Genomic DNA, 11,454 nt, shown 5'->3' on the forward strand with positions numbered 1-11,454 from the left:
TAGTCAGGGAACCATTAATGACAACCTGAATAGATCTCTTATATACATGAGATTTCTTTTTTAAAAAAAATACATTAAGTATTTTCTGAATACTATTTTGGCAAACTTTTACTTTCACATTTTTCCTAAGTGATTAATTGCTAAAACAGATGATCTCTATATCAGTAGATTTTCCAGACATAAGCTAATTGATTCTTTGCTTTCAAGCATATATTTTATTCATAGCTACAGAATTCATTAAGACTAGTATACTTTTTACAAACATACAATAAACAATTAGTATATTCTAGCCACTTAGATTGGGCACTAACAAAAATTGAAAATAAAATTTGCCTTTCAAGTTACTTACATAATAATTTAAGATATAAATAATACAGAAGTAACACTGTAGGTGAGGGTTAAACACTGGCAAATAAAGGATGCCAGACGAGCTTCAGTGAGAGACAGAGAACTCAATATGCATACCAGTAGATGGAATTTCTGAAATTTATTGTAGACAGTTAAAAATACAAATGAATAAAATGTTACATTTTTAGTTATTTTTGCATTTAACTTCAGTTGTCTTGTACATTCAATATATTCAAATAGTCTTCAAAATACTGGAGGACAACAGTGGCCCTTCTGCCTGCCTATGACCATGCAGGCCTCTCTCCTAGCAAACCTGTCCCTTTCAGGGGCTGCTCTTTCTGCCACTTGTGTCTATTTAAGTGTCCTTGATTTTTCTCTCCCTTTTCATAATAAATCTACCTTTTGGATATAAAACAAAAACAAAACACTGGAAGACAGAGACATTTTTAGTAGTTTGAGTTGCTGATACATCAGCGGATGCACAAATGCATCAACACACAATCAGTCTTCAAAGAATGCTGACTCTATGTGTGGCTTTGGAAGTGCATTTAATCTCTGAGCACACCTCAGTCCCTCCTCATCTTTCCTGGGTAATTGGGGCCATGACTTTTCACTCCAAGATGAACATTTAAAAAATGGCATACATTAAAATTTTCTCTAATTATAATTAGGATTCTCTGCTAAAGCTAGTATTGATATGTTCATACTACTGGTGAACAGATTGTATAAAGAGGTAAACAGTGGGAAAGGCAGTGGGGAATCAAAGTTATAATTTAACTGCCAAGCCTGACTCATCTAACCTAGAATGTCATTTCTTAATCAAATTATTCCAGCAAACCGTGACAGGTTTACTGATATGCCATGTATCATTGAATGCAATCTCTATTACTTCACTGTCATTCATGATCCCAAGTGAGTTGGACTTTTATTAGAGTTGAATTTTCCCATCAATCCTGTTTTTCACATAATTTTGCCAAGATTAGATTTCGAATCTGCTGACTCTTCACACAGTACACAATGGGATTCATCAGAGGGGGGATAAGAAGGAAGATGTCAGCTATTAAGACCTTAATAACTGGAGAAGCATTTTTGGCAAAGCGGTGAATGATAGTCAAGGTGACAATAGGCACATAGAAGATGAGCACAGCACAGAGATGGGAGATGCAAGTGTTGAGGACCTTGAAGCGACCCTTGTGTGAGGCAATGCCCAGGACAGTTCTCAGGATCAGCATGTAAGACACAGAAATGCACAACAAATCTAACATAGCTGTTAGAGCCACAAACATTCCATAGATGATATTGACGCTGTTGTCAGAACAGGCCAGCTTCATGACATCCTGGTGGAGGCAGTAGGAGTGGGATAGAAGGCTTTTCTTACAAAATTTCAGCCTCTTTAAGATAAAAGGAAAAGGGAAAACATATAAGATACTTCTGATTGCCAATGCAAGGCAAATTTTAACTACCCTGTCACTGGTGAGGATGGATGTGTATCTCAGGGGGTTGCAGATGGCTATAAAGCGATCCATGGACATGATAAGAAGAACTGATGACTCCATAGCTGAGAATCCATGAATGAAAAACTCTTGGGCAAAGCAGGCATCTGGGGAAATTCCAGTGGCATTGAACAAGAAGATTCTCAACATAGTTGGAAGGGAGGAGATGGATAGCCCCAGGTCAGAAAAGGCCAGCATGAGGAGAAAATAATACATAGGCTCATGCAGAGTGGTCTCTGTTTTTATAAGAAAGATGATGATGCAGTTCCCCAGCATGGCAATGAGGTACATGAGGCAAATTGGGATGGAGACCCACATGTGAGCGTGTTCCGTCCCTGGGATCCCAGTGAGGAAGAAAGTAGAGATTTCCTCTTCAGATGTGTTGAAGATTGACATTGCAAAAATGTGAGAGAATCAGGATATGGTCCTAAGAAAAATTTTTCTGCAATGGCATAAATTAATTTGCTTAAGTGTGCATCTATTTAGTCATTTGTGTTGTTCTTGGTGAGTAGAAACTTTGAGATTCCAGCTGTTCTATAAAATTCTAGGACTAAAACAAAGCATTGTGTAAAATATGGACAGGAGAAATATCATGGCACATATGAGTATGATACCAAGAGAAAAATGAACATCTGTTTGCCCCATGCATATTCATCAATAGATGGATTAAAATATTTGAAAAATATTTCCCTGGAATCAGCATATATATCTGTGCATATATCATTTCTTACCTCACATATATCATTTCTTACCTCTAGACTCACAGTCCATCAACTGTTGCATATACCTTTTGTGTTTCTGACCTTTTACTCCTGTGAGTACTTCTCTTGAGCTTTAGAATTTCTTTTCCTGGGTTTAATTCCATCTCTCTAGATTGAACACCTTGCTTAGTTTCACTTCTATCTCTAAGTTGCCTGCTAGCAATTTCGTGATAAATATATCACAGACAATTTTTTTAAGCAAAATGGCATGGAAGAATAGGTTAGATAATGAGAATTTTAAATGCAACTAGCATACAAGAAAAAATAAAACCCTTATAAACAATTGATTGAATGATTAATTACATTCATGTCTGGAAAACACTCACCACTAGTATCAAAGACCATATGTGCACACAGTTCCTACTAAAGGCCTTTGTCTTCCTGTAAGATAGGGCGTCAGCTTTGTCTTCCTGTAAGATAGTTTAGTTATTCTATCTCTTCTTAACAAAAGTCAAAATGAAGCCCAAGTTAAATGGCTTCACTGACTTGTAAAACCCTGCCTCTTCCCTGTCAGACTGTGACACAGATTGAGCCTCTTAAAGATCCTTATCTCTCCCCTCCCCCCATTTTTGCTCTATGTTACTTCTTGTTGGGTTGATTAGCTCCTAAACACATATATCACAATGCTCCTTGCTTCTATGTTATTGCTTTAGAAGATCATCTGAAAGGAAAGATACAAAGATCTATTGAAAGCAATCATTAGGCAAATATACATACTGGCATATTGGAATACAACAGCAAAATTCTTTTTTTTTTTAAATAGGAGAAAGTAAGACAGAATTTGGTATTTTTCAATATTACAAAACTTAAGCAACACCTATTTTTCTCTCCTGCTTTGAATAAGAGTTGATATTGTTTTCGTCGCTATCAATTTGTTTTCTAATTTGTTTTAACCCTGTCTACCTAGTGAACACAAAGTAATCCACAAACTCTTAGTCAAGGGTTAGCTCAGTAATGAGAATAATAGAAACTCAGTCCACATGGCGCACTTGTTGGGAATATTGTTCTTTTCTCCTTCTAGCTATGTTATCGCATGCAATCATGTATCATCTCTGTGTCCATTGATGTATGCTGAGCAAATGGGAAATCATATCCTCAACTTGGAGGCCACTACCTTAAAATTAAAGCATTAAATGGAATTTGTACAAAACCCTTCCCTGCATGACTTTAAAAAACCCATACATCATTTTTGTTATAACATTGAATTAGTTTCTTGTTTATTAAAAGAAGAAAATGTACAGCAAAGATTTAAACCTAGTTAGAATACTGAATTAGGAAATACTAAGGAGACAGAAACTTTGAGTGCACATTACTGCTCTCTGGCTGATGTCCATTGCAAATTCAGTGGTCTGACATAAATGCACCCAGAAACATCTTACAAAAACAATAACTTTATGCTCAGCTAATATACCACCCAGGGACAGGTCTAGGTGCCTGGTTGTTTTTATTCATCAGTACACAGCAAGTTTATTAAGGAAAAGAGAAAAAGGAAAGAGAGATTCTTGAACAGATGCAGGCAACAGAGAATTGCCTCTGCTGCTTTGCAAAGGGAAAAGGTTTGAGAAAAGAAATATCTGCATAGTCATAGAAGGGAGGAGAGCTGCCCAGGTACCTGGCTTTGTATGTTTTTCTGTGCTCACCCACTAACACTAGCTTAGAACCTACTTCATCCCCATGAGTTAGCAGGATGATTAAGTCCCACCCATCTTTTTATACGCATTTTTGGGCTTCTTGTAGATCTGGCTAGAGAATACATCCTAATAACCTGAAGATCACCATCAGATAGACAATGTGAAAAATCTTGCTTGAGCTGATGCAAAGGCAAGTATTGGTGATGAATATTAGGAAACTTACCAGTATGTGGGTAGGTAGATCATGGGGCCACTTGTTGGAGTGAGGAGGAAATAGAGGTGGCACAGGTGGCACAGACCCATCAGATTTTCACCGCTGCTTAACAACAGTTTTTTATCCCAATCTAGGGAATCTATTCATGTCTCCCTGAAGCTTTCCCAGTGATTAAAAAAAAAAAAAAAGGAAGAAAGAAAGAAAGAAAACCTCTGGGAATTCCAGTTCAGCAGCCTGTACTCAGAGGAAAATAAAACTCCCTGCAAGTGAACACTCAAAGGGAATTGAAGAGCATGAGTGGTAAACCTCCTATCAAGGAAAGAATGATTTGTGGTCAATACCCTTAGGCTCGTCTACTTCCACTGGTGGAATTATGATCCTCTCTTTTGTGATAGAGAACACTAGGTGGATAATCTTAGATGAAATCACAGTGTACGAAGTCTATGCCTCTAGGCATCTGCCCCCTCCACTAGATTATATTCCCTTAAATTTATAGGTGCTTCTTTCTATATATTGAAAAGCACTTGAAAATTTAATTTTCACCTAACATCTTTCAAAGTAGTGTTTTTCAACTAGAGATGCACTTTTGATTTCAGTTTTCAAGTTTTGTATTAAAAAAAAAAATGATTTAAGTCTCTTCCAGTATCACTCATAGTATCTCATACTTGATATTCTTGGTATAGTCTTAATAATTTTCAGTATATTATTTATACTATTGTCCATGATCATTATATTAAATCTTAAGTTTTTTCCTATTTAAAAATTATGCTTATCCACTCTGGTACAGCAGAAGTAAAATTCACTTTTCTTGAAAATGGACTTTGGGCCTACCCTGGTGGTGCAGCGGTTGAGTGCTGGGCTGCGAAGCTGCCCGCAGCCTCTGCAGCGCCAGTTCGATCCCCAGCCACCAGGAGAGGGTACCACATGGCACGCAGACCTCTCCTGCTGTCCACTGCTCCCCTCAGCAGTGTACTTCGGTCCTTCAGCCTGTTCTGCTCCCCGCTCTGGCTCTGGTGAATTCTCTCACCCTCCCGTGCTTCTGACTATACTCAGGCCTTGTATAAATAAATAAATCTTTAAAAAAAAAAAGAAAATGGACTTTATCATTATCCTGAGAGATATTTTGTCAAAAAGATTGTAGTAATGACTTTATTGTCTTGTTGGTGATGCCACAGAATAGGCAATTTTAGTTAATGGCATTATTTATGTTATCAACTCATCAAAAATTTTACATTTGACAGTTATCAGTAATAAATTAGCCATGACCATTTAAAGATAGATTTGGCTAAATTAGCTTCACTCTTTTCCTGTTATTGACTCTAATGCATTTGCAAAGTTTCTGATATCATCAGCAGGCCAGAGTTTGGTCCTCGACAGACAAAAATGCCATCAGAGTCAAAGGAATGTAAGGATAAACTTGGAAGGATAAACTCAGATAACTATCAGGCTGAGTCAGGATCCTCAGGACAGTTTTTAATTTCACAGTAGTTGGCTTCACAAGATTGCTCAGCCGTTGTTCACAGAACTAGAAGTAACTACTCAGTGATGAACTGAAGAGGAACATCTTACTGTGTTTACTTGGAGTATTGCCAATGGCTCTTTATGCTTTATTTTCTGAATTTATAAATAGCAGAGGGTCTTTCTCTTTCTTCTCCAGTAAACTATGGAGAAGTCTATTGCAATCTAGTAGACTATGCTTTTGTAAACTAAAATTAAGTGTATTAAAATTAACTTGATTTTGATTGAATTCTCAGACTTCACAAACTTTATTGAGTAGCCATTGGTTTTTATGACAATGTATTATTTGCATACATGTATTAGGAATCTGACCTTATTTTAACCAAGAAAATTGATAAAATTGGTTATGCAACCAAGGATTTTCCTTGAATGCTTTGTTGGAGAACATTGCTCATTTAATCAGATATTCCCAGCCACATTTGGTGATTGAAGACTGATTATGGAACTAACGCCAACAAAGCCCTCTAAGGAAAATTGTCCTGGTTTCTGGTATAGCGGTAATAAGGAAGGTTGCCTCCTGACAAGGGAGAATCCTAGAATGCTTTACAAACTTTAAGAAAAAAAATATTGTCTTAATGTACGTGTACATAGAGGAGCTATTGATGAACAGAGTATCTGATATGAACTTCTTAGCATAGGTAGAGCGTATAAAGGCTTTAAATGCCTTTAGAGACCTTAAATTGAGATTCCAAATGGAAACTGCCAACACTGAAATTAAAGAAGGCCCTTATGGTAATTAACATTCTTATTACATGTGTGAAGATAACAAAGCAAAATTGGAGAACCTTATTTTGTGACCAAGATTTTTTCACTGAACTATTTTATTAAAATTGTAGTCACATTGTAAGGGAAAAAATTGTTCTCCAAAGGAAAACTTCTTTATGTATAGTATATCCTTATAGGTTACCTGATTTTAATTATGTGCAGACTAAGTATTCGGTTGCCCGAGATAGTTTCCACTCTGTATACTGCATGTACAAATAGAAATTAAAGCCATTCATGTTGTAGACATGTAAATAACTTCTATCAGGTGAAATTTCAATTGACACCCATCCCACATTGTAGAAGAACCATATTTGTATCAGTTGCAAACATTCCAATCCTGATATGAGGTGAAAAATGAACATTTCCCTTTTGTGGGTTTGCCTTTGAATGTATCCTACATTTGCCTACTTCCTTCATTAAAACAAAGTTAAATGAGATATTTAGTGCATGCTCATCTCATATCCATGTGAAAGACATGATTTTAACCTTTTTATGAACATTAATCTTTATCATGGCTTATATTATTGCATCAAAGAGACAGACTATGTGCACAGATAAGGCACTAAATAGAGTTTCCCTAGAAACCTCCAAGATAGGAAGCTGGATACCCTGAAAAACTTAAAAAATGATACTTCAATGCATATAACAAATGAATGAAACACTTGATTTTTTTGTAAACTGTGTATGAGCACAGAGTGTGTTTATGTGGGGGTACACATTTGTAGGTGCCACTAAACATCTATCTCTATTTTAGTTTCTGGGATGTATATCTTATATAGGTCAACATTGTGTGTTGAAGAAGGATATTTAAATCAAGAGGCAATCATCAGTCAAGGTTCCCATGACATTTTGTTAAACATGATTTTTAGGTGTGTCTAACAACTGTGTTTCCAAATGAAATTAACATTTGAATCCATGTTTTAAGAAACCATTTGCCGTCCCTAATATGGGTAGGTATCAGCTAATCAGTTGGGGGTCTGAATAGAACAAAAGAGTAAAGGATTTAAGACTTCTGTTCTTCCAGAAGATTATTTGAGTCAGATTATTTGAGTTAGCATGTCTTTATTTGCCATTGACATCCTGATTCTTAGGCCTTTGGACTTGACTGAAATCTGCACCATTATCTCCCTTGGTACTCAGGTCTTTAGATTTGCACTGAATTACACCACCAGCGTTCATGGGTCTCCTGCTTGTAGATGACAGATTAGGGACCTTCTCAGCTTCCACAGTTGCATGAGCCAATTCTTATAATCACTCTCTCTTAATATATTATTGATTTTGTTTTATTGGTGAAACTTAACTAATACAAAGGTATTGACAAGATCAAACATAAAAATATTGTTAATTCAGATATATCTATCTTAATTTAATTGATTGATGACATCTATAATTTGAACATCAGAGCAACCATTTTTCTCCAGATTTGTTTTGATAATATCCTTTAGTAGAATGGGAGATAATTGCTGGGCCAGGGAGTCTGGAAGAACAGCACTGGTTTAGAGTCTTTTATGTCTCCAGAGTCTGTAGCTAGCAGAACTTGGGTGCATTTTATTAAGCATGCAAGTGATTGTATAACTATATTATATTTATTTGGGATATATTTAAAACAATTTAATGCATAAGAATTTAAATTTGGTGCCTTTTGTTGTGAGTTCAAGGTCCTACTATGGAAAATAAATGCTATATGGGTCAATATGTAGAAGCCCTCTTAACCACTTATATTGCACCATAAAATGAAATGTTATTCCACCATAAAAGAATGAATAACTAATATATGCTACATCAGTATGCTGAGTGTAAAATTAAGTCACAATTTACCACATAGATTATCACCTTCATAGGGAATTTTTGTGAAAAGAAAGAGAACAGGTAAATCTATTGAGCCTGAAAGCAGATTAGTGGTTGCTTCAAACTAGGTAGAGAATATGGAGGAAGGTAACAGTTAAAGAGTATGAGATTGCTTCTTGAGATAATAAATTGACTATTTTGATGGTTGTATATATCTATTAATATATTTAACTGTATACTTTTTTTTTTTAAAGATTTGTTTTTATTTATTTATACAAGCTGGGTACAGTCAGAAGCGCAGGAGGGTGAGAGAATCCACCAGAGCCAGAGCGGGGAGCAGAGCAGGCAGAAGGACCGAAGTACACTGCTGAGGGGAGCAGCGGGCGGCAGGAGAGGTCTGTGCGCCATGTGGGACCCTCCTCTGGTGGCCGGGGAGCAGCCGGGGATCGAACCGGCGCTGAAGAGGCTGCTGGCAACTTTACAACCCAGCGCTCAACCGCTGCGCCACCGGGGAGGCCCTTAACTGTATACTTTAAATGGTGCATTTTATAGTACCTAAATAATATCTCAGAAAGGTGTTAAATTTTCAAACAAATATAACAATACTTAGCAAACTAGGTTCCTGAATATTGTTTCTCAGAATAAAGGAATAGAGGAAAGATATACTATGTCTAACATTAATCAAGAGGAATTTAGGGAATCTATATTAATTTAAATTAGCATACTTTAAAATGAAAAAATATCAAAGATAAAGAAAGGTATTATATGTTAAGTGATTGTTTAGACAAGGAGATATGCAGATCTTAATATCTATGTACCTAGCAACAGAGTAACAAATAAATAACTGCAATAAGCCTAATAGAACATCAAGAAGTAGACAAATTCATTATGGCAGCTGAAGCCTCTCACATCTCTATTTCAGTAACTGACAGATCAAAAGCAAAAGATGAACAGAAGCCTAGGTCTCAGAAGTAGCTAGACTACGCAGATTATGAGGGTCTCTGTAGGATTCTAGATACAGAACCAGGATATTTCTTAATTATTTGTGAACTCTACAAATCTGTTCAATTATTTTGACTCAAATTTGCTTCCTTTTATACCTCTGAAAATGTTCTGAACTTCATTTATTTATCATTTTCTCTTGATAGAAGTCTTTTTGCTGGGAATATTTTTCTCTCCCAAAGAGAATATCAAAACATGCATTTAAATATTTTCATAAGAAAGTCAAGAGCATGCGGAAATATTATTGATGTAGACTACAGTATCTTTCACACTAGACTAGTTCATATTGAAATCTAAATCTTCAGAAACTGAGAACTTGACATGATATAATGAATAACGTCACTAGATTATTGATTAAATGAAGCTTTCAATTTCATGACAATTTACTACTGATTATTAGAATAAAAGTCACAGTTATGTTAACATTTGCCTAACATGGGTTTAGTGACCCTATTTACTCATATGTCAATATGAATACAAAATAGAAGCATAATTTTTCTCTATAGTCAAAAGATAAGGTCCTCTATATTATAATTGATATAAGATACTATATCTAGTATCTTAAAGGTAAAATATTATTGGTAATATTTAAATTCAATAATCTGTAGCAATATGAAATACTATCATAAATATATATTTTACCATCTCCCTTATCTAAATTTTCTGTTGCTTGAATTTCTTAAGGATTCTGTCACGAATCTGCTTGGTCTTGACACTGTAGACAATGGGGTTCATGAAGGGTGGAACCAGCAAGTAAACATTGGCCATCAGCACGTGGACAATGGGGGATGCATTTTGCCCATAACGACGGATCATAGAGAGCCCAATCATGGGTGTATAGAAGGTGAGCACTGCACAGATGTGGGAAATACAGGTATTGAGTGCTCTCACCCTCTCTGTCTTAGAGGCTATACTCAACACTGTGACAAGGATGAGGATATATGAGAGAAGGAGGAGCACTGAGTCAAGTCCCATAGAGAAGATAACCACCATGAGGCCATAGATGCTGCTGACCCGACGGCTGGATACAGTAGTCTTTATGAGATCCTGATGCAAGCAGAAAGGGTAGGAGAGAATATTGATAGCACGATATTGAAGTCTCTTTAGGAGGAAGGAAGCTGGAAAGACTAGAGCCAAAGCTCTTCCAGCAATAGCCAAGCCAATCCCAATGATTACACCATTGGTTAAAATGGCTGCATAGCGCAGGGGCTCTCGGATTGCTACAAAGCGGTCAAAGGCCATAGCCAACAGCACAGCCGACTCAATAATTGAGAAAACATGAATGAAGTACATCTGAATGAGGCAAGTATTGAAGGAGATCTCCCGGGCATGGAACCAGAAGACGCTGAACATGGTAGGCAAGGTTGTAGTGGATAGGCCCAGGTCAGTAAGTGCCAGCATTGATAGAAAATAATACATTGGTTGGTGAAGGGAAGGCTCAGTTTTGATGATAAAGAGAATAGTAATGTTTCCTGCAATTGAGGTGACATAAATCAAGAAGATGGGGAGGGAAATCAAGCCATATCTGCTCTCAAGGCCAGAGAAACCTGTCAAGAGGAAGCGAGGGTACAGGGAAGAGCTATTGAAGACGGACATTGTACTGATGGAAGCTCCTTCAGTCTAGGCCAGGAGACAAAAACATGGAACAGTTAGGATAACAGTCAGTATCACAAGAAAAAGCAATGTTGTTTCATAAATTGTTCTTTGTTTACTGTTTTCAGTCTCCCCTCTGCTCATTTTACATAACTAGTCTTGTATTTATGATTTTACCAAGTAGCATATCCCTTTCTTAATTGCACATTTATAGAGAACATGTTTTACAAAAGGAAATATAGTGGTCCTAAAATATAGAGTAAAATTTTAAAATGCCTTCAAATACAATGTAGTGGGTAGAGAGAGCTAAATTAAAGTGTTTAATACATAGTTCTGAAAAA

At 36.4% G+C, this 11,454-nt stretch overlaps 2 protein-coding genes across 2 annotated transcripts; both read right to left on the bottom strand.

Annotated features, from left to right (window-relative positions):
- Nucleotides 1-1,295: 1,295 nt before the first annotated feature.
- LOC311179974 (olfactory receptor 51A7-like) lies at nt 1,296-2,237 on the bottom strand (the record flags this gene model as incomplete). Its single annotated transcript, XM_084247643.1, has 1 exon — nt 1,296-2,237. The coding sequence occupies one exon, from the start codon at nt 2,235-2,237 to the stop codon at nt 1,296-1,298; it is 942 nt and encodes a 313-aa protein (XP_084103769.1).
- A 7,937-nt stretch (nt 2,238-10,174) lies between these two features.
- On the bottom strand, nt 10,175-11,116 carry LOC311182462 (olfactory receptor 51G2-like; the record flags this gene model as incomplete). Its single annotated transcript, XM_084251264.1, has 1 exon — nt 10,175-11,116. The coding sequence occupies one exon, from the start codon at nt 11,114-11,116 to the stop codon at nt 10,175-10,177; it is 942 nt and encodes a 313-aa protein (XP_084107390.1).
- Between the last annotated feature and the right edge of the window lie 338 nt (nt 11,117-11,454).

The sequence above is a fragment of the Talpa europaea genome, assembly GCF_964194135.1.
Source record: "Talpa europaea genome assembly, chromosome: 1".
Taxonomy (NCBI): domain Eukaryota; kingdom Metazoa; phylum Chordata; class Mammalia; order Eulipotyphla; family Talpidae; genus Talpa; species Talpa europaea.